Source organism: Apteryx mantelli, chromosome 12 (genome assembly GCF_036417845.1).
Source record: "Apteryx mantelli isolate bAptMan1 chromosome 12, bAptMan1.hap1, whole genome shotgun sequence".
In the NCBI taxonomy this organism is placed as follows: Eukaryota; Metazoa; Chordata; class Aves; order Apterygiformes; family Apterygidae; genus Apteryx; species Apteryx mantelli.
In genome coordinates this window covers 17,136,640-17,159,913 of record NC_089989.1, presented here as the reverse complement: position 1 = coordinate 17,159,913, position 23,274 = coordinate 17,136,640, and the positions used below count along the sequence as shown (strand labels likewise).

General features: G+C 46.9%; 1 protein-coding gene across 1 annotated transcript in view; it reads right to left on the bottom strand.

The window, feature by feature from the left end:
* Nucleotides 1-23,274, bottom strand: part of PLXNB1 (plexin B1) — a 46,466-nt gene that overhangs the window by 5,134 nt on the left and 18,058 nt on the right. Inside the window, exons 12-35 of the mRNA XM_013960343.2 lie at nucleotides 22,803-22,896; nucleotides 22,413-22,579; nucleotides 21,226-21,377; nucleotides 19,248-19,353; nucleotides 17,483-17,619; nucleotides 16,610-16,786; nucleotides 16,242-16,410; nucleotides 14,626-14,868; nucleotides 12,077-12,253; nucleotides 11,584-11,732; nucleotides 11,121-11,221; nucleotides 10,121-10,338; nucleotides 9,785-9,963; nucleotides 8,967-9,033; nucleotides 8,219-8,365; nucleotides 7,544-7,721; nucleotides 4,955-5,058; nucleotides 4,154-4,238; nucleotides 3,248-3,414; nucleotides 2,025-2,185; nucleotides 1,634-1,781; nucleotides 861-925; nucleotides 696-771; nucleotides 303-377 (exon numbers count right to left, since the gene is read on the bottom strand). Coding sequence (XP_013815797.2) covers nucleotides 303-377; nucleotides 696-771; nucleotides 861-925; nucleotides 1,634-1,781; nucleotides 2,025-2,185; nucleotides 3,248-3,414; nucleotides 4,154-4,238; nucleotides 4,955-5,058; nucleotides 7,544-7,721; nucleotides 8,219-8,365; nucleotides 8,967-9,033; nucleotides 9,785-9,963; nucleotides 10,121-10,338; nucleotides 11,121-11,221; nucleotides 11,584-11,732; nucleotides 12,077-12,253; nucleotides 14,626-14,868; nucleotides 16,242-16,410; nucleotides 16,610-16,786; nucleotides 17,483-17,619; nucleotides 19,248-19,353; nucleotides 21,226-21,377; nucleotides 22,413-22,579; nucleotides 22,803-22,896 — 3,342 coding nt within the window. The remainder of the gene's footprint in view (nucleotides 1-302; nucleotides 378-695; nucleotides 772-860; nucleotides 926-1,633; nucleotides 1,782-2,024; nucleotides 2,186-3,247; nucleotides 3,415-4,153; nucleotides 4,239-4,954; nucleotides 5,059-7,543; nucleotides 7,722-8,218; nucleotides 8,366-8,966; nucleotides 9,034-9,784; nucleotides 9,964-10,120; nucleotides 10,339-11,120; nucleotides 11,222-11,583; nucleotides 11,733-12,076; nucleotides 12,254-14,625; nucleotides 14,869-16,241; nucleotides 16,411-16,609; nucleotides 16,787-17,482; nucleotides 17,620-19,247; nucleotides 19,354-21,225; nucleotides 21,378-22,412; nucleotides 22,580-22,802; nucleotides 22,897-23,274) is intronic.

The window sequence follows — 23,274 nt, the reverse complement described above, 5'->3', positions numbered from 1 at the left end:
TATTTGGATACCAGATTCAAAAAAAGGGAAATACATATGAAATCCCAACTGCATCCAGGTTACAGCTAAGTCCTTTTTTGTGATTTCCTCTCCCTCTTTGATAAGAATAAAACAAACTTATGATATGCCAATAAAACAATACACAGCATTTTAATAGTCCTGCTGCTTCTAATTATTATGATTATTATTATTTTTTTAATTGGATGGGAAGCAAAATAAGCTTCCCAATATAAACTTATCGGTTCACCAACACATGATAGGAGAGAAAAGAGCATGTTCGTACCTACTGGAGACACACTCACCTGGTCATAGTACTTATTGATGTATTTGTACAATTCATGTAGAGCCACCAGGGAATTGAGGTCACCTGAGTAATTCTGAATAAAGAGAGTCAGTTAGCCAAAAATCTTCAGATAGCTAACAACTGTTCTTCCAAATTCTGTGTCCTCACAACTCATGAGGGAACGTGCCAGAATCACTAAACCCAGCGCAAAGCAACAGGAAAGGGAACTCACTAGTGGTTCCTAGCGAAGGAAAAGTCACACGTACTCCTTGCCCTGAAGCCTTGACACTTTTCTCTTCAGCACTAGCTGGGCAGACTCAGCTAGAATATCTGATCTTTGCACTGCTAACTTTCTAATACACATACAGGTAAGACGCCAGGGTGATTTCTGAAAAAAAATAGCTTTACCCACCCGTGACAGCTCAGCCAGGGCAGAGTTCATCTCCTGGTCACTGGCAGAGATGGTTTGACGAATGTCCGCATAATACCTACACAGTAGTAAACAGTCAATTACTGTACTGTTTCTCCTAGTCTCCTCATTACTCAAGCCATGACTCCGCACGCATTCACTGCTCACCTTTCCACCATCTGCTTGTAGCGAGGAATGTCGCGGGCATAGAGCAGCTTATTGATTGGAGAGTCCTCGAATATCCAAAACAGAATTGGTTACAAAAAAGAAAATCTTTCACCATGCTGTGGGCTACCCTTAGCCCACTATTCTGCATCATTCTTTGGGGGCAGGGAATTTTTGTCCTATGCACAGAAGGGCACTTCAACTGCTAGGCTCCCTTCTAGTAACACAGTCTGAGGAATCACAAGACATGTATGTGAAAGAACCTCTGGGATCTCTAGTCTGACCTCCCACTTGAAGTTGGGCTGTCAGAGTGAGATCATGTTTTCTGTGGCTTTGTCTAGCTGAGTCCTGAAACCTTTCAGTGATAGCAGAGACCGTCCCTATCTCTGGTGACCTGTGCAGGGCTGCTCCACCCTCACCAGAGAGAAAGTGGGGGTAGAAAGTTTTTTCTGATAGCCAGCCCAAACTTCTCTAGATGCAATCTGTGACTTATTAAGTCTACCACAACCAGCAAGAGTTTGGCTCTGTCCCTCAAGTAGATACAGGCTGCAATTAAAACACCTCTCAACTTCTTCAGCAGGCTAAACAAAACCATCTCCTTCCTCCTCTCTTCACAGGAGTCCTCATGAATCACTCTCCAGTGCTCAAGGGGCACATGGGAGCAGGGAAGGGACCTCAGCCTACTGTCCCACTGAAATCAAGGTGACATCACTGCCTTCCTAGGGCAGCACTGCTCAGACTGTGCTAACCATGCTCTCTTTTACCTCTGTACTTACCCGCCCCAACTTATGGTCAGCAATTGTACAGGAGTCCATGAAGGTCTGTGCAATAACCAGGAGCACAGCATCTACATTATCTGATGTCTGCACATCAAAGACAAACTGGGGGTTCTTAATGATGTTGATCCAGAACCGCAGGGGCAGGCTGTGGAGAAGACAAACATGACAAGATATCAGCAAAGAGGAAGGCTATGGTGCTGCACATGCTACTGTTTTTCATCTTCCACCTTTGCCCTCTCAACAAAACCAGCTTTTCATATTGTGCTCTGCTGCCTTGCACCTCCCATTCTGCTCCTCCTCAATGCTGACAAAGGTGGCTGTAACCTCGCAACTGCGTAGTCTAAACAGACTAGCAGTGCCTCCTCCAGGGCCCATAGGAACACCATACCTGTTTGTCTTCCAGATATGGATCGTTTCAGGGTCTGCGATCCCATAGTGTATTGCCTGCTCATCCAGCAGGTCAAAGAAGTATTTGACAGCCAGAGGGACAGGGCGGTTGGTACTGAGGATCACCTGGAACAAGTCATCCACAAACTTCTGCAGGGTCCCCTGTGGAGAACCAAGCAGGGGAGAGTTAGCATAGGCTGAGGAAAGCAGAGAGTCCAGGCCTCAGGCAGGTGAGAGGTTACCCCATTCTGCTCAGCAACCTCCACTCATTAGTCCAAAGCTACCTCACATCCACTACAGGGAGCAGTGAAGGAGAAACACGGCCCCAGAGCTTTCTGGAACAGAGTCCAGGGAGAAGCGCGTGTTCAGGGGACACACGGAGAGGAGCCAGATGTACTGAGAGCAGTTAACAGGGCTTGCTACAGAGGAGAGTGCCTGCAACATGAAGGAAAGGCACTGAAAGACTGACTAGCAGAGGGGGAAACTGCTGACCACCAACACCTGTGTTCATCCAGACACAGGAACAAGAAGAGTTTTGCTCAGCACCAGGAGAATGTTCAATAACTGAGGGCAGAACACAAGCACCGCCTGACACAGCCATTGGGCTGTTCCTCAAGGAGCTGTGCTACTGCAAGCAGGACACTGCTGAGGAACCTGGATGCTGAAGCAGACTCTTTCTCAAGGACAGAGCACTGAAGGACAAGTTTTGGGGTCAAAATTTTTTTTAACCATTACGCTGAAATAAAACAAAAAGGGGGATGCAAGAGGGCATTATGCCTGATTTATGACTGCAGCTGAATCTGTACACTGCAGGTGTGTACTATTGGTATCATCTTGCTGCAGCAGGTGACAGGTCAGTCTCACCCTCCTGGTCCCAGGCAAGATGGAAGATGGGCAGACATGGCAGCCCAGTGGACACTGCTGCCAGGGAGACTCTGCTGCTGACCACAGGGCACCTGCCTTTTACAGTGGGACCCACAAAGACAAACAGGGGATGGACACAGGGATAAAACCATTTCTCACTCTCCTAAAGGCCCTGCAAAGCCTACTCCATTAGTAGGAGCAAGAGTTAGGTACTGTCGTGCTGGGATCTGAGGAGAACCAAGCAGCAAGTGCATCAGTCCAGGCACAGGGACTCTTCTTCTCCATATACATCCCTGTAACCTGGCAGGGGGCTAACGAGGGAGGGCAAGTCTCCAATGCAGCAGAAGCTGTGCTTCTCACCTTCATAGAGAGCAGACGTGTTAGATAGATCTCCGGGATTGCCTTGGCTCGTTCCCTATCTCGTAAGCTCCCACGGCGGTGCTTGGGGAGCTCTGGCTCTTCTGTTGGTTTTACCAGGTGCCAAAGTTTTATTCCACCTTCATCTGCATCCTCCAGCATTGGTGTTTCTGAAACAAAACAATTATTTTGCAGATGAGCGTCAGACTTCTCACAGTGGAGCTTAGCCAAGTAACCTCCCCCTTCACCTTCACCTTCCCCCCCAGAAGAAAGCAAGATTTCACAGCATGGCAGAAACACCAGTGGGAAGAAACCTCTGGAGACCTCTATCCAGCCTCCTGCACAGAATATAGCTATCACTAGCACTAGATCAGGTTGCTATCCCTTTGTCCATCTAAAACCTTCAAGGTCTTGGGAACTTCCCCAGATGGAGATCCCTCCACTTCTGGTGGCCTGTTCCAGAGGGAAATCCCTCCACTTCTGGTGGCCTGTTCCAAGACAGCACCACCCTTTTGCTGAAGATTTTCTTATGTCCAGTTTGAACCTCTTAAGCTGCAACCTGAGGCTATTGTGCCTTGCATCACAGAAAAATCCAGGGATCCATGTGTTGTGACGGGCAATGAGGTATCAGCCATAGAGTCAGGGCTAGAAAATTCCACTGATCTTGCATTTTCATGCCAACCTCGCTTTCCTCTGCTTTTACAATCTTTTGATTTTCTCTCATCTTACCCACCCAGAGTTTCAACTGCCTGGCAATTGAACTATATTTATATATAATTGAACTATAAGGGTTCGAATCGCACAGCAATCTTCTATATCAGCATCAAGCTAGGGCTATGGCAAGAGTTTTGTCCCACTAACTGGCAGGTGCAATGAAATCATTTTCCGAGAATGTGACATCAGACTTACTTTCTCCTGGGATGTAATCCTGATTTTCCCTATGGATATGCTTGGTCAGGCGTGGGACCAGTGCTACAGTTGCTCCATCAGGCACCTGCTCACAAGCAAAAATCATCATTCAAAACACAAAGCATGTTTCTCACCAGTACAACATGTAAGTGCTTGTAGAGTACAACAGATTCTGAACACACTCTGTGATTCACACTCTGTGAATTAGAATTATTAAATTCTTATAATTTCCGATCATTAGAAGTAGCGATAGAAACAGGGACTTTGGGGCACCATCACTGGTATTCCTGATGCTGGGAGAATTGTCTCTGTACAGATTAAAAAAGCCTGAGGCATACAGAACAGAGAAGATGATAATATTAACCACTGTCAGGGATTGAGGTCATTCACATCCAGAACATACCACGACAAGGTATGACATACTGGTGCAAGGTAGTTAAAAACTACTTCCCAATGCTAGAAGCTACATCACATGTGCACCACCACCTCCTAACTGCTTTGGACTGGAACATTAATAGACCCAGCAGCCTTGCCTTCACTGCAACAACCACCAGGCATGAAGCCACATGCCTCCTCACAAGCTCTAGACCTGCCCAGCTCTCAGGCACAGTATGTGGAGGGGGCTATACTGGTTGAGAAGTTAAAGCACAGGCCTCAGCACAGACATAAACTAAATATGCTGCTGCAAAAAGGCTCCAGCCCTTTGACAGCAATCCGACAGGAGCCAGAGCCACAAACAGAGCAAACAGTGTACAGAGGGTGAGAGTGGAGACAAGGCAGGGGAAGACTCCAAGTTCTGACCTTGTAATGCTGAAGCGTGTTCAGGCGTTTCCAAGTTCCTTGGACGACGGATGTCACGTCCTCATCAGACAGTATCAGATGACCTGCCAGCCCTGATCTCCACTCTACAATCAAAACACAGAAAGTAAAAAGACAAACTGTTTACTATGAAAGCTGAGGCATCTCTAAAGTCTACTGTGCTTCAGTCTTGACCAGTGGAACCTTAAGCCAGAGAAGACTAACACCACGCTCAAATAGATATGTTCTAGGAAAAGGCATTTTACCCATTATCTATATTTTTCTCTCAACAGTAGTGTAAGAGGTTGGCAAGTTTCTCCCAGAGCACCTGGAACTTCACAGCAGCTTGTTCTTGTCCCAAAAACCTAAGAAACTGAGGGCACAAAAGGACACCAACACCCTTCCTGAGCTTTCTGTGTCATGACCACTGGGGAAAGAGGCCCAGCAGGTGCATACCTGTTTGTTTTTTCCTCTCCCTGTCTGCAGTTCCAGATTAAGTGCTGTCACAGTGCTGAAGAGTTTGAAAAGAAAAATCAAACCTAGCTCCACAGCTACGGAGTTTGACAAGAGCATATTATGTTTTCGACCCCCCTTCCAAGCAGAAAAGCTGAACACTCTACATCCATCCAGGAAGACCTGCATGCCGCTGGCCTCCCTGTTGGTTGTAGTCATCTCTTCCTGCCCTGCTCTGCCTCAGAGGTAATACAGAAAGGGCAATCACTTCTTCCCCTAGGGAGTGGAAGACAAAGTGCAAGAAAGATGTTCAGGAATGAAACAAAATCTGGGATGCAAGCACCGCTGGCCAGCACGTTTCTGAGAGGAAGCGCGGCAGGCTGCAGTGGGATAAGAGGGAAACGCCACTGCATTGACAATCAATTAAAAGCAGGAATAAGTAGTCAGATTTATCAGTAAAGGGAGGCCATCAGAAGAACCCCACAGGAGCCTCTGCTGGTCAACATTCACAAATCATCTGGATCAGAGGGGAGAACAAGAACAGTTTGCCCATGGTATGAATTTAGCCACTGCTAGGAATAAGTGCAGAAGGACCCCACAATACTGACTGAATAGTTGATAAAGTGGCAGATTACTATTAAACAGAGGAAATCATGAAACAATGCATATGGGAGACAAAACCAGAAAAAAATTAATTATATACATAACAAAGGGTTTTCAAGCATCTTTAATTCATCAGGAATGAGAATATGGGGTTATAATAGACAGCTCAATGAGAGCATCAATTCAGCACTGGTCAGAAAAGCAATCTGAACCTTAAGAACCTACAAAAAAAGGAACAAAGAACACATCATCATCATACCACTCTAAAAGTCAATGTTCTGGCACATATAAATTCTTTGTAGTTACTGGCATTGAGATTTTTTAACCAGTTATTCAATAACAAAATTTCCATCTGGAACTCTTCACAGACCACTTCAGGTTTGACTGTCCTAAATAGAAAGTCATCATTTGCCAGTTTGGTCTATCTACCACCTTGAAGAATGAGTATTAACAAAAAAATCTGTACACTTTCAGATCTTAAGACCAGAAAGCCTTTACTGTCAGATATTTTTTTCCATTTATAAAGGCATCAGGTCACATCTCAACCTTCTTTTCAACAAGCTAAACATGCTAAGCTTTTAAACCCTAGAAGGTTTGTTTTCCAACCCCAGGATAGTTCAAAATTCTTTGCACTTGCCCCATTCTCCTGGAAAAGCAAACACCAAAATCTGGGTCTAGCAATGGTCTTGCCTCAGCACAGCATCAGGGAGATCACCCTCTTGCTGTGACCTGCCAGTTCCCTTGTTTCACACCCTCTGATCCTTGTTAATCTTTAGCTGTGCTATTTCACTGGCAGCATAAGTGAGGAAATGCCTGTAGCAATGCTGGGTCTTTGCGGTTGCAGCGTAGGGACAGCCTGCTTTCCGGCCTCCCAGGTGTCTCATCCAGCACTGGCCAAGTTCATATGCTTTGTCAGATTGTGGTCCTTCAAGCACATGATTCAGACCATGAGTATGTGCCCATATTACTTATTATCAGCTATTTCCCCAGCTTGTGCTCATCTGTAAATGCCACCACTGTTCAGAAACAGACAAACAAGAAAGAAGAAGAGGCAGAACAGTGTTTTTCCAGCCTTAATGCAAGTCCTAACTTTCATTGACCTGTGGGCAGGATTCTCCCTGACAGACGTTACTGGGATGCTGCCATTGACTTCACTGGCAGCAGCAGCAGCCAGTCCAGGACCATGGCCTCAGCACTGCACTCCAATCATCCTCCCCTCTCATGCATTCTCCATGCTTATTTTTCTGCATACGCTTATACAACCCACTGCCACGGGCCAGGCCCAGCAAAGAACAAACATCATGAAACCGGAGAGGCTGGACTCCAACTACTTCTGTCCCACCCCTACCTCTTGCTGTTAATCTCTCTCCAGCATCATGCCCTGTTGGGTTCAGCCAGAGCACAAGATCGTTGGGACTCTGCACACTCAGCAGAGAATGACTAACGTCATGCATGCCAGGGTGCTGTGCACAGACAGTAAATGACTCCACTCTTCCACTTCCTCACTGAGTTTTGGCACCAAGGAGTTCTGCTCACCGAGGTCCAGGGTGTCTGGGTCTGGTCGGTGACAGTATGGCGTCCCCTTATAGATCTGATCTAGGATTTTCTCCTTCACCTGTGTTATGGTGTCACAGTCTAGCACTTTCGCGGAAACCCCTTGGGAGTCCTCTGCCCCTCCTGCAGCAACTCCTGCTTGCGTCAAAGCATTTAAGGTCTGGGGAAGAAAAGAAAAGGTCACAGCCACTCTCCATGATAAGGTTACATCTGACACATTTACACTTTTGATGAGCCTTTCGGCATTAAGGCAAGCGAACAGCTAGTCTTTTTATTGGAAGAGTCTCGGAGAAGAGAACACCACAGATGTAGCACACTTATGTCCTCAGTCTTGTCTCAAGAGCTGGAAGACAATTTAACTGGGGTGGGGAGGGGCTTCCATGTGCCATCAGCAATTTTGTCTCCTTATATTCCAGACACAGAGCATGGCACATGCACCAGACTACTGTGGTGATAGCTTCTATCAGCCCAGGGCAGAAGTGCCTGATTTAGCAGAGCTCTTGTTCATCTGCAGAACTGTGCTGCTTGTGCCCTGGGATAAGTCTGACTCCCAGGAGGCAGTGGCAGGATGCTGCACTTCTACCTCAACAATAGGAAGAGAAACATTCAGCCCTGTCCCACCAGAGAGCCCAGAGGGAACAAAGATTTGGTGCTTACCAGAGTCCGGTATTCCAGGTCCTCTCTCAGAAGGCGGTTGTCATTCAGGGTATATTTGGCTTTCCCTGTCACCCAGTCAACGGGCCCCTTGTCCACCTGGTGCTTGATTCCTCGAAACAGCATGTAAAGGGGCTCCCCAACAGAGTCCTGGCACAGAAAGGAAGGAGTTTCACCTGAGAGAAGTTCAGCTTTCTCCCCACAGCAAAGCCCAACAGCTTGGAAGCACAGAACACCTCCAAGCACAAGCTGAGCAGGACACCAGGCAATGCAGCAGCTGCACCTCTGCAGGCAAAGACAGAGTCCCCACCGATAGCTCCTGCTCCATATACAGGGAAACTGCATGGGCCAACTATCAGGCTGGACCCACAAGACCAAGGGATCTCTCAGTCTCCACAAGACTAATTTGAGAGACTCTAGCCATCCCCTCTCCAGAAGGGGACTCAGATCAGAGTCAGTCTTCCCTATGCACAGACCAGCCCACCACCAGCATGTCTCAAGCTGTGAAGATAATGGAGCTACGCTGAGTCCTCCACAGTCTGACTGGATGTACTGGAAGCACTGAGTGGCATTAATGCTCTCTGATTTAAGCCCCTCTCTCTCCCCAGCAAGCAGCCCAGCTCTCTCATTTCCACACCCTGAAAGACAGGGCGACCCTGGCACTATTTCAATTAAGAGTGAGGTACAAAGCAGGGCTGTGCTGTCTCCCCTCTTCTGGCCCCTTAACCCCACAAGGACACAAAGGGCTCACCCTCACGAATGCGTATAGGCAGATGGACATCCAGTTGGTTAACAACTTCTCCACCACTGTTTCTGTCCTGAAACAGAGCATGAGGTTGGTCACAGGGCAACAGTGCCAAAGGGAAGTGCACAGCAGGGAGGGAACAGGGGATAAAGATCATTCCCCTTGAGAAAGGAATACACTGAGGAATGATACAGGATCAAGAAGAATGGCCTTTATGAACCAATAATGCTAATGCTCTTGATCTTGCTCCTTATCTGAGACATGTTTTAGCCTGAAGGAGGCACCAAATTACAGAAGTGAAACAGTCGAGCAAGCAGGGGACAGAGGAAAGCCTCTAGGAGGTCTCAAACCAGTGGAACCTGTTCAGACCAGAAGGATGTGTTGGACAGGAAGCTAATGGGGATCTTAACACAGGAGCTATTTCAGTATATTTGCCAAGTACTGAAGCACTGCAAGCCCAGGGGCCTCTATATAGTAAAATAAGACTAGCAGACTTGGTAGAGCCTCAGTATCTGAACACAAGGAGAGAGCTAATGCACAGCAACTTCACAAGAACGGGAATTTGTGATGGGCAACTCCATCTTCCTACTCTTCTCAACCCCTTCCTGCTCTCTTCCCTCTGCCAACTGTTGGCTGGGGTGACATGTATCATTGTTTCTACTTTCTCCTGTTTAATGTACATTATCTGGACACACACCAGACCTTCAACTGCAGCCCACACAACAATGTTACCCTGCCCGCAGGAGTTTCAGAGTTTGCTAGCCAGGCAGAAAGGCTCCATCCCCTTATGTAGCAAGCAGTGGGACCATGGTTGGCTGACTCACCTTCGCAGCATCAGCTTGGGGTTTTTGGCCACATACTGCTCAACAAGGTCATTCAGGAGCGTTTTGAGGATATCAGTGAAGTACTCCAGCTTTCCATGGAGTGATACAGTGAGCAGTGATGCTACATAGGCCCGGTCTCTTGGAGAGAAAGTACGCTGGATTTCCAGAGTGTGGATGAACTGGTGGGGAGAAAGAGATAAGTCAGTGTGGGAATCCACTGAAAATGGGACAGTACAGCTACTGACTCATGAAGGAAGCGGTGCTGCAGGGAGCTATTCAGGGTGAACTTTAATGAACAAACCCTGCTTCCTGTGGTCCCTCAGAGAGGGACCTTACCTTGGTGAGGAAGAGCTTGCTGTTGAGCAGATTGGAGAGCTGGACCAAGCCTTGCTCCACAGTTTGCCGTCGGCACTCAGGGATGTCCAGGTCTCTTTGCAGTGGTGATTCACGGTGGCCCGGGAAGAAAATGCGCTCTGCATAGGACTTGTAGTCCAAGAAGGGGATTCCTGTGCCCACAAGGTCACTTGTGAGGTCCATCATTTCAGTCATCAGGTCTGAGGGAAAGGAAATGCCCATGATGCTGACCACATGACTGAATAACTGGCGGTACAGAGCATGAGGTTAGTGGAGCTAGGGCCAGTGGGGTGGGACTGAGAATGGACGTTTCCTGCGATGAAGATGCATATTGGAGTTTCATTTAAAACTAGACTAGGCACTGGGAAAACTGGGGAGGAACAAGAAGGTGAATTTGGCCATTATTCTCATTTACAGTTGGGGGCTGACTTCCAGTTTTACAATAAGGAGGCCACTGTTCAGCAGGGATCAGCACTTCCGGCCATTATCTACAGCGCAGAGTAATACAGAGCTCCTGCTCCTCACTGCTTCCCATACTAGCTGGAGATCACAATCTGAGTCACTTGCACAGTTTTAGAGCCCCAGATCCCCACACAAGTGCTCACTGCTGTAAGCAGCTGAAGTACAAGGCCTGTGGGCCCAGGTCAAGGTGTAATTCGACCTGCCCTACACAGAGGCTGGACTAGGTGTCTTTAAGGTCTCTTCAAATGCGCTATGACCTTTGGCTTTTCATCTCTGGAGGATGAACTGGAGAATAAGGGGGCTGAATAGATCAGACTGTACTCTGAACTACACTGGTATTCTCATTGGCATATGGAGCAGCAGAACTTAGTTGTGTGTTTCAGTGTGCTGGCATGGGATAGAGTTATTGCCTGCTCTGAGCTACCTAAACAAGGAGGCAGGAAGGGGAAGAGAAGTAGGGCTGAAAGCGGTTTCTCAAACTTCCCTGTAGCTGCAAGAACCCAGGAACAACGTGACTGACCTGTGAATTCCTTCTTGCATCTGTCCCGAACACTTGTTTCTAGATTTTCCAGCTGGATTTGAACTTTCTTGTAATCCCTCAGAGCCTGTTTGCTCTTTCTCCTGTAACAAGAAGCAGAATAGTTTCCAGTGGTCCTAGCCCAGAGATTGTCCTTGCCAGCTGCTATGTTGCTGCCAAAGACTCCAGAGCAATGCTGTTGGGGTGGTTTCTATCTTTACAGGATACAAAAATGTGTTCTGTAAATCATATGTGCCTCTTGGAGCATCCATGAGGTTCATGCTCTGAGTGAACCACAAGGCAGGCTGCAACCAGCAGGTGCACCATGCTTTTGTTTCTCAGAATTTGGCACAAAATAAAGAAAACTGGGACCCTGTTTAGGTCCAAGATGTATGTGCTTGTCCACATCCACTGAATAATGTTGTACAGCAATTTAAGGATCTCATACAACATCACAGCCTCTCACCTGTAGATGAAGACAATGACCAGAACAATCAGTGCCACAAAGGATGCACCAACACCCAAACCAATCTGTGCCTCCAGTGGGAAGGTGAGTTGGCTTTCTGTGTCATACTGCACTCTGCCCAGGAGGAAGTTCAAGTTCCCCATCTGTACCTGCAAGAAAGGATGTGCCAAGATATTAGCTCAGCGCACCAGATGAATAACAAAACCACTGGGCTTTTCCAGAATGAGCACAGCTGGCATTGAGCTCTAACAAAGCTATATCCCACAGCATAGCTCCTGGATCCAGCAGTACCAGCTGCTTCATGCAATGCTTAGCACTTTTAAGGGTAGAATTGGGAACAACAGCTACTCCTTGCCACTCCTGGTATCTCCTCTCCCCCAGCAGTGCTTCTGCCTTTCCTCCACTTCCCATCCTACTCCCTGTCTCCATGATTACCTCTTAGCTTGTGCTTCCACTGACACCATGATTTCTAGCACTATTGCCAAGTCCCTACCGTGAATTCTGGGAGCAAATCTGTGCCCTCTCGCTTTGTGCGGTGCCGTGGAGCTGGCTGCTCAGAGGGAGGCTCGCAGTACAGATGATTCCTTGTCAGTGTCTTCACCACGCAGATTCCTTCCCCAATCATGGCCATAACTTCATCCTTGGAAATGGCCAGATCTAGATTTTCCCCCTGGAACAGAGGTGGAAAAACATATCAGATCTGGAAAAAAAAAAAAAAGCTCTGCATTGTCCATGGCTCCAGAGAAGATGGAGATCAACAGCATAGGATGAAAGCTGCCTTTTTTCTTGCCTGACTGGGCTTACATCTGAATTGGCTATATGAGTTTATTTTCTAAGCCACACACAGTGACATCTACCATGCAGAAGTCACTTTTCAGAACAGCTCCGGGAATTATGAGCACTCTGGATGCTCATAACTACCTTCATTTATTCCTTTAAACTTCTCAGACAGTCCTGAAACCTCCTCAACGAACCAACCAGCTGCACTTGTGCACGGATCCTTTTTGTATCATTCAGGTTACAGCATCCCTGCAACATTCCTGTTTCTTACCTACACTTCCACCTGACCCTCATTTCTCCCAGACTCCAGCTGCCTTAACCCACTCTCAATCTTCTTCATACGGCCACATCAGCAGGAGCCGTCCTCTGCGGCACAGGCCAACCCTCCGCCTGAAGCACTGCCTCCTCTACCAGGAGGAGACATACAGCTTTGAATCAGAAGGGACTATTAGACCATCCAGTTCAATCTCCTTCACATCACAAGTTACACTGCTGCCTATGCTCTGAGCCAATGATTTGTGTTTAGATAAACCATCATCCAAAGATCCACATTCCAAAGATCCACCATCCCCCTGCATCTGAAAACTTCAGGAGAGGGTCTTGTTCCAGAGGTTTGTTAACCTGTGAAAAATTTCCTTTTTCATGCCTCAAGTCAACATCACGTCTATTCTCTCTGCTCCCCCCTCTCAGTCCCACTGGTCACTTTTTGCCTCCCTGAAGCCCCATGTGCTGCACCTCACTTCTAGTTCAAATGTATCCAGCTTCTGCTTGCTTGTTAAAGCTTTCCTCTAGGAGATTAAGGAGCTTTTCAACATGGCACTGTCTTCCCAAGGAGGACAACCGATTTAGTTTAAAGGAATTAGTCACTAATAAATAAAATAGGCTGGAGAAATTCTTACAGATGCCAAAGTCACTTCCTACCCCTGCCACCATCATAACCAGTTACAATTATTTGCCAGATTCACTCCTTTTCCTAGCATTCACTTTAAACACATTGACATTCAAACAGGACGCAATGCTTTACTGACAGTTTCGTGAATCTAGAAGAAAAGAAGAAACAGCCTCCCTCTTCATACTCACTGCTCCTCTGGCTGCACAAGGATTGCATTAACTCTGTCACAGTACTGGGACTGTGTGCTCAGCTGCTAGGTCACTTTGATCCCCTTCTCATTTTCACATTGTGCTGCTTTACTGGCTCCTGTATGTAAAACTTCGCATCAAAACATATGCTGCTTGACCTGGACTGCATGATGAGATGGGACCAACCATTCTGTACAATCCCTAGAGATGCTTACTCTGTGCAACAGAACTGCCACCAGCATCATGTTTATCATCTGCAAGTTGTAATCAAGATATTTTCTTGATTAAAGATAATAGCTTTAGGACCCATACCATGCTACATAAGTACAGCTGGAAGAAGCCTATCTAATGGAGGCTCTCCAGCTACAGCACAGCTGAGCTCAGCGCTTCACTCATTTCATTTCTTCCCCCCCCCCTTTTTTTTAAAGGTAGTCTCATGCCAAGAAAGTTAAGTGCTCAGGTTAGACCAGAAGTGCCTATCAAAAGTCTAACACGTTTATGTCGTTCTTATCAGCCAAGCAAATATGATTTCATTTTTTGTTAATTTTTTTTTTTTTTAATAAAACCACACTGATTGGCACTAATTACATTGTTAGGCTTTAATGCTTTCAAATTGAATCCTGCAGCAGCATTTTCATACTTTTGCTGAGAGTCCTATCAGGGTAACCTGACAAGTAGAGAGCTCAACCGCCTTGCTCTTTGAGAGCTGGTGTCATGTTGGTTCTCTTCCAGTCTTCTCAAATTCCCCTACTTCTCCAAAATGCATTCAATACCAACAGCAGAAGTCTAGACATTTCTAAACTGGTATATCCTGGTAGTTTTCATTCATATGCAAAAAAAGAATCAGTGGAGGAAGTGTGCATTTCCAGGTGCAGCCATTATCCTCCTCCATTTCTAGTGAATCAGAAAGTACTTTTCCATACAAAAGAAATACCTCAGAGCCTTTTTCTATGCCTATACAGAAAAAAGCACTAACAACGTCTACCTTTTTGTATCGTTGTTACGGAATGATTTTCCTACCTCCACCCAGTAACAAGTCTTCCTTGCTGCTTACTGTTGTGACAGGTTGTAGGCCTGTCAAATACTTTAAAAGCTTGGATGCAGGATGAAACCTATTAAAAACAGTCTTAGGTTAGCAACAACTTTGTACAAAGTATGTTATTTCCAACTAGTTTGTGTTACCTCCACAGAGATGACGCTTCCGGGCTTGTGACGATATGGCTTGGCAGGGTCTTCAGAATTCAAGGGTTTTAGGATGGGGTTGACTTCATAAGAGAAGGGCATGGGATGGAGCGAGTTGAAATCAAAGCTCAGATTATCCAGAATAAATTCCAGTTTGATATGAACACTCCGCAATAGCAGGTTAATGGCTGGAGTTTTGCACAGGATAAGGTAGGAGGAGTTAATGAGACACGGTTCTTCAAACTAAAGGCCAAAGGAAAAAGAGTGTCAGTATTGAAAGCCCAGTGCTGCTGCAGCCCTGAGTATTCCCCAACCCTGAGCTCTCTGGGGCCAGCTTACATTCATCTCATCTAGAGCAATACAAGAGCAGCTCCGCTAATTGTAGAGGGAAAACTCAAGATCTGAGGAATTCTCCATGATCCTCCAAAGAAAGTCTTCATAGCCATAGGTTTTGCTGCGAGTACCCAGGTCTCAACAGTGGGAAGCAGCTCCCACGTTTCCCCAGCAGCAAATCCTGGAGAGGCATCAGCTTTGGAACTGCCTGCTCAGGCAGAGCAGGACTAGGCACCTTAAATGCCCAATTTAAGGCCAATTTCATAACCTGGATGCTTCCGTGAAAGAAGCATACACTTGGTGGGCTGGGGACATTTTATACATGTGATAAAAGAGTGAGTGTCCGTTTTCTATTTTTTTCCTCCGCCACAGGAATTCATCACAAGTGCCTTCCTAAGAACATGGGAAAAAACAGCTTTTACTAGTGTATAAGTACATCAGGGGCATATCCAGCCCCACATCTGTAAGACAGAAACCTAGAATGGACTTCATATGGGGGGAAAAAAAAAAAAATCCTCCATGCTTAGGAGAAGCCTTCATATACGCATAAGAATATGAAGAACATTGTCCTCATCATGTCTCTGGGAATGCCAGATGAAATGTCAGATAATTACCTCACTGCACACTGTGACACAAGAGACAGAAAAAGGACAAGGCCTCAGAGTTTATGTACAGGAAGCCCTCCATTGCTTGCACTAAGAATACAAATCACTGTTGCATTTCAGCTGTCAAATATCCTTTTGCTCTGCAAATTCTGCTGCATTCTCTGCAGTCCTGATGACCAGATCATTACCTCTCTGCAGTGACCCATCTCAGGACACAGACAGCAGCAGATCAGAAAAATATTGGTGGAATTGGTCATTTCACTGAACTCCGCCTGCTTTAACATCTCAGAGCGAAAAATAGCCCAGGGGCTACAGAGACAGGCCTGAACTATGCAAAAAGAAGAGTCTGGAGCTTGGAGATGCTGAACAAGATAGGCTGTATGGATCTGCTGTAGATTTCTTCATCTCCACACTGCTGCTCTGCTGTTTCTGTCTCCCACCACAAGTCCTGCACAGCTCTAGCCACAGGCAGACCTAACTCAGGCAAATGTTTGTGAAAACGCTTAACCTTTAAACCTGGGAGAGAACACTTCCATTTGCCCAGGACTGTTAGTCAGCATGAACCAAGCTGGTAACTGCAGGGGGTCCAGAGGCCCTAGAGATGAAAAGTCCATCTCTCCAGTGCAGCACACCAAATCTTATGCATCCTCAGCTCCACGGAGTTATCTGCCACACTACCTGCTGGATGCTGCACAGAGCACCCTCAGGGCACTCAGTGTCTGGGATAATTCTGCGCCATCGTCCCAGTCCCCGGCGCCGGCGTTCAGATGGAGAAACTGTAACTCGGATCTTTGGTTTCTGTACAACATCCAGGTTGTATCCATGAACTCTGAGCACTCTCCCTCCACTGGAAGAGAAAAGCAGCTAGTCTCATCCATCCATTAGCCAATAGGTCTCTCTCCCCTCTGCTCCCACCCTTCCATTTATGCCCATTGCCGCAAGCCTGGCTTTATTCCAGAGTGCAACACAACGGACAGAAGCCACTGGTGCTGTAGGTACCTGCCTGCCACAGCCCTGAGGACAGTGTAAGTATTCGGTCTTTGTACCTGAGGAAGCTTTTAGGTGGCTCTGCAAAAGTGATGTTGGGATCCAGGGTATATCTGAAGAGGGATCCTTCCAGTCTCCGCTCCTGGTCCCCATATTTGATAGTGACTGGGAGTTCTGCAGACGCATTGCTGGGACTCGTCTGGCATGCCAGCTGATCCTCTCTCATTTCAGAAAGGCTTGGAGAGACAGAGGAGAGAACAAAGGATTAATACAGCCACTGCAGAGACAGGGTCTCTAGTGCTACCACATGCTCTTTGCTGACAGTCTGTGGGCCTCCTCTGGTATTTTCCTAAATTTGATGCTGAAAGGTCTTGTAGCTTATCTACTTCCCTTTTTAATCTCAAAATCCTCTATAAGCAAGCAACAATTACTGGACAGTTGTCAGTGAGCAGCACATGGACAAAAAGCAGATACAACCACTGTCCAGACTAAAGAGACCAGAGGCGTGCTACCAAGGCGTGGTGCACCTTCTCACCAGCAGTGCTGTCAGGCATACTTGTTCCAGCAGACCAGAGAACAAGCAGCCCTTAGTGTTAGTCTGCAGGAGCCAACTGTGGATGGGTTCCCATCAGCAAAAGCAGAGCTGTCAGGATGGGGTAAAGAGTCCTGTCAAGAGGCATGAAGAACAGAGACCATGTAACGCTGTCCCTGTGCAAGGGAAAGCAGGCAGGAAAGCAAGAGAGTTGAAGTTGCTGCCACAACCCTCGAGGGGAGGATCTCTGGCAACATGAGAGGACAGCACAGCTCCCACAGCCTGCAGAAAGGGCTGAGCCAGGCAGCACCATGCCCTGCTATTTTCTGGGAAGGACTGAGGGATGGGCGGTGCTCAGCTAGTGTGGCAGGCTACCTTTGGTTGCAGGCCCTCATCTTACATGTGGCAAGGGAGGTCTCCAAGTAGGACACTGATCTCGCTGGGATGCCCAGTCAGCAGCTTTGAGCCCAGAAGAGTAAGGCAGGTTCCTCCCGCTTTAGGGCCCTGAGTTGGAACAATGGATTTCAGCTCCGGGTTCTATAAGAAAAGAATTAAGAGGTGAGTGACAAGGACCTCACAAAACAAGGCAAGGAAAGAAGACAGCAGAACATGCCCAGTGACCTCCAGTGCTCTGAAAATAGAAGCTATAGTTCCCGGTCACATGCAGGTCTCAGCTAGACTCCAGCAGCTATGTTATTATGGAGCAGAGACAACAGAAGAGGGATCAACAACACTATGAAACGTGAGTCAGGACCACAGTCTTTCCACATAAGGTAAAAGGCAGATGGATGCTGCAAACTGCAGAGCTGTGAGCCTCCCACACAAAGCCTGTGATTAGCAGTTCAAAGGCATTGTTCAGACGACTAACTGGATTAATAACTCAAGTTAGGAAAGACAGATAGCAAATAAATTGTCTGTTTGTCCAATAAAGGAGGAGGTTACCAGCAGGGAGCCCTAAGAATTTGTGCCAAGATCTGTGCTGTTAAACATACTTGTAGGTGACCTGGAAAGGGGAAATGAAATTTGATAAATTATTCAGAATAACAAAACCTTAATCCTATTGAGGAACTGCAGAAAAATTTAGAGGGATCAGTCAACAGTGTGGCACAGGTAATGCATTGTTGATGAATGAAAAGAAAGATATGTGAAGTGAGAAGCAGCAGGAAGACCACAACAAAAAAGTGACCCAACTATACATGCACACAGCTCAGAGTTTTGAACTGGATACTGCCCATTCAGCAGTACTTTGGTGCCTACAACAGCTAAGATCTGTGCTTCACATAGTAAAGAGAAGGAAAAAAAAAAAACAAAACCCAAACCCCACAAGTACTAGGACTTACTGGGAAAGAAGTTTAGGGAAAAAAAAAAAAAAGTTATTTTCATGCCACAGTACAAATCTATGTTGCACTCACATCTTGACTATAGCATGCAGTTCTGATCACCTTGCCTCAGAATGGGGATAACAGAACCAAAACAGAGAAGAGAAACAAACATGGTTCTATACAACCAAAGATGAAATAGGTTAGAGACTTTTCAGGCCCCTTTTTCCCCTTCCCGGGGGGAAGGGAACACACAATTTGGTACATAAAATTTTAAATGGCACAGCAAGGATAAAAATTGAGTAATTCTTTCTTAAATATAATTACTTAAATATTATCTTAAACCCAGAACTATGAAATATCGAGAAACTATCAGACAGGACTTTAAAAATAATAGGAAGCATTTTTCCATACAGTGCACTCTGGGCTTACTGCCATTAACTGCTGAAGGTCAGAAGTAAAAAGCATGTTCAAGCAGCAATTTAAAAATTAACGTAAAAAAAGTCATAAGTCCTATCAAAATGCTAAGCTACCAAAAAAATCTCCAATTCAGAAAGTCCAAGCTGCAGATTACCATGAAGTCGTACTCTCTATAGTTAGCTTCTTTCCTTAAGCATTTAATAGTTACCACTGTCAAACAAAACACTAGGCTACTAGGCTTTGGTATGACCCAGTACAGCTGTTCTTACGGTCTTAGGAATGGAAAATATAACCCCAAACACCAAAATTGAATACAAGTCCCAGCTACAAGTATCTGGCAGAGCCCCATAACTTCATGCAATAAATGGTTCTGCAGCAGAAGCACTGGAAGAACATGGAGAGGTATTTAAGAAGCAATAGCATTACCTGATAGGTGAAAATATGCCCAGAAACTCCACGTCCTCCTCCAGGCACTTCCACCACAACATGCCCAAATCGCTCTGTCCAGCTCCCGCCAGTGACACACACGATACTGCAGGGCAATTCGAGAAGAGTGTCACACCATGGAAGAGAAGATGAGCTGAATCCACTGTACTAGGCTCTAAAATACATCTAGCACCCCTAGTTCCCCTCTTGCAAGACCTACCACACACTCAAAATATATGACTGAACATTGGGAAGGAGCTTTAACAGCTGATTTAGGTGCAACTGAAAAAAGCAGGGGGCAATTCCACAACAGGCCCATCCTATCCAAAATTATTTCTCAGACAGACAGGATGAAGCCCTTTAACACAGATGCATGAAGAGGCCAAGAAGGGTGCCATCATCACATCTGGAGAGGCCTCAGGCTATCAGAGGTCAATCCACAGATTAGCGCTGTCTGATGCAGAAGAAAACTCTTGAGCCTCTACATCTAGATGGCACTAGTCTTCAGCCAGTGGCCTATGGGACCAGCCCACTCCCCTGACCTGCACTACCCATTCTTTCCAGCCCTTTTTCCAGCCATAATTTGGTATGGAAGACACTGACAGGGTGACAAGTCAGGCTGTATTCAGAACAGGGAATCCCATGTTACAGCACTGATTCAGCTAACAGAAAACCTTTACTCTGCCAGAAGGATTTCCTCAGCCTTCCTACGTGGTAGAATATTAATTTTGTTTGGCCTTGCTCAGGAGCGCATTTCAGGTTCACAGCTATATCCTTCAACCAAAAAGGCTCAGGAATTTTGACCTGGGCAGTGCAGGGAGCCAGTCCCAGTCCAGGACCCTGGTGACATGCCAATACAGAACAAAGACAGTGCTACCCCAGAAATATTACGTTCTAATTCTAGGATGAAAACAGAAAGCAGATGGAATCGGACAAACAAGGAGCACAGACAGGACAACACTGCTCACAGGCCACTTCCCAACAGGATCTTACCTGGCTCCCAGAGGGAAGGGCGCTACAACTACTGCTAACATGGAATGGAAAAATGGGTTTATGATAGCTCTGATGAGAGGTTACTCACAATTGCTTTGCTCTTCTCTCCACATCTCCTGCTGGCTGCTTGGCTCCTCTCCCTCCCTTGTCCAAGCCTCCCATCTACCTGCCCAACCACAGACCAACTCTACACATGTTCCTTTCTCCTTGCTTCCCAGCTGCCCCAGTCATACCTCTCAACACCTGATTACAGTTCCTTGCTATACAAGTCCTTTCCTGACCAGACACACTAGATACCCACTGCCCTTTATCACTGACATTAGCTGCATCCTGCAGGACAGCTTCTTCCCCTTCTCCTCCTCCTAGCCCCTACTTCTACAAGCACTGTGTGACCTGCCAGCCACTGAAGAGTTGCATAGGGCCCAGCAAGACTCCCTTGTCAGTCACTGGCTAGGAGGGTCCTTTCACTGGATGCGTTCCTGGGAGACCGGTCAGCTAGTCTGGTCAGCTAGTGAAGACTGACAGTCTGAGGGCACGTCCACTCAAACAGAAGCAAGAAACTGCAGTACCTCCAGCCGCACATTCCCATCCTCACCCTGTGTTAACAAGGTCAGGATATTCTCCTAGCAATGCCACTTACACAAGTCACATCTTTGCTTTCTTTAAGTCATCCTGTAACAGGGACATACGTCCATGAAACCGCATGGCATTTAGCCTGTGACTCCCGACTCAGCTGGCTTGCAGGCCCTGCACCGGCAGCGTGTTCAGCATACAGCAGCACTGTTGGGTCATTTCCTTTCACACAATCTTATCTCCAAGGTCACTGCCTAACTAATCAGACAGTGACCTTATTCAGCGGCACTCTCTGGGGAACAGGCAAGGCTCAATACGTGCTACAGCAAAGGCAATGACATTTCAGCCTAGTATCAGCAGCCAAGGGAAAAACCAGCGTCTGCCTCTGGGAGGAGGTTCACAGATACTCTACCTGCTAGAGATCTCATACTCTTGAGCATCTACGGCACAGGGAATTCCTGCAACAGTGACAGTTTCTGCAATGTCTTGATGTTTCTGCCCGAGGTTTGAGCCAGTGATGGTGATTCTAGTGCCACCTTCCACTGGTCCAGACAGGGGGTACACCTGTAAAGACATCCGCGCATGTGTAAATGTCACAGTATCTCACATCCCTGCAGTCTGGCAACTGATCTGCAGCACAGGGTCCTTCAGAACTGTCCCATTACCGACTCTGCTTTGTCTGGGCATTGCAATGGATTCCTTTTACTGGCTGGGACTAGCATCAGTTTGCACCATCACTACAAAAAAGGCCATAAATGAGAACACCACAATCGGAGCCTTCTTTCCCATACCTCACTGTTGCAAGCAGTCCCCCTAGAGACTATAGGTTTCTAAGCAAGGGCTGCCCTGCTTTGACTTCTCATCAACAGGCTGACCGCTCCAAAGGGCATTTCTGCTGAAGGAGTGGGAATGCAAAGCTAATACACGTTACTAGTATTGAAGCAGCAAGCACCATCCTCCTCCTCAGCATCAGTACAACAATGAATTGCATGCTGCACAAACCTCAAAGCTCTGGCCCTGAACAGCATCCAAGATAAGCTAAGACAAGATGCAGCACATGGATGTTGTGTGCCACTGGAGGGAGGACAAGCTGACAGCAAAAGGGACACACAGCTACAGACATTTGTCATGTGGCAGTTAGCAAGAAACATTCAAAATAAACAGACAAAAATCATTAATTCCAGTAACCTGTCATGCCCTTCCCATCCCTGCTGAGCCATTGCCATTAGGTTTTGTCCTCCTTTGCCTCAGGCTCAGCTGGGCCAATCTGCCTCAGGAACTGTTGGAGGATATCATCTGTGGACCCTTTCCCAGCTGCTGGATGATTCTGCTCCTTCCAGCATGCCAGTTTCAGCTTGCATGAGGTACAAACGCATCTTTCCCCATTGATCTCTATCAGTCCCTTGAAAGCCCAGCACAAAAGTCGTGTCCTCCCCCAACACTGAGGAACCACAGTAGAATAGGATTAACGTGCTCTTCAGGTGGCTAATGTATTGTTGAGCTGCACTGTTTGCAATCTGAGGCCAGACTTCTGTTCTCAGCTGGAGGATGGAGCCCTCCTTGTCCCAGGTGCAGTACACTAACGAGCAAGTTACTCACAGAGTGAATGAGAGGTGCTGGACACAGGTCCTCTATCTCTTCCTTGCAGGAGTCCCTGAAAATACAGCTGGGGTGTTCGCCTCCACACCACACACAGTTGTACTTTGAGTCAGCTGTTTGGCAGCGGCTACAATCAGTGTGCCCCACAGAGCAGTTGTAGAAAGTCACTGCAAAGGAGAAACGTCCAGAGGCATCTGCAAACATCCCCTAGAGCAACACAGACACCCTCTCCCGTCCTCCCCGCAACAACTCAGGGGAACAAGGCTGTACAGCTTCCCCCATTTCCCTGTGATAGGACTACTACAGATGCAAAAAGTCTCAGTTGAGGATTTCTCAACTTCCCTCCATCCCATTTGCTGTCTTCTTGCTGGGGAGGTGTTGCACTCGTACCGTGAAGATCTGCAGCACTGTCCACTCGAAGGTGCCGTCGCCTCTGCACAAACACCACAGCGTTGAATTCGAGTTGAGGTGCTGTGTAACTGTACTGCAGAGACAGAGACCATCAAGGTCAAGGGCTTAATGGAGGCACAAATGAGCCAGCTGAACAAACAAAATCAGGGTCTGTCTATCCTGCATGGTGCACTGGGACATATAGCCTACATGGAGCTCCCTGCAAACGATTAGCCAGACCACTTCTGGCAGCAAAACTAGTCAAGGCAGCATTAACTGAGGCAATAGCAGCATAAGCCTGCCCTCACTAGTTCACACAGCCAGAATACCTGCACTAGAAAGAGCAGCAGACATTGGTTCACCAGGTGAGCATTGAGAACACTCACATACTCATGCAGTTACTTGTCTAACCTCATAACTGTATTCCTAAATATCTAACTTTCTACCTACAAGTCACCTGCTCAGAGAATTA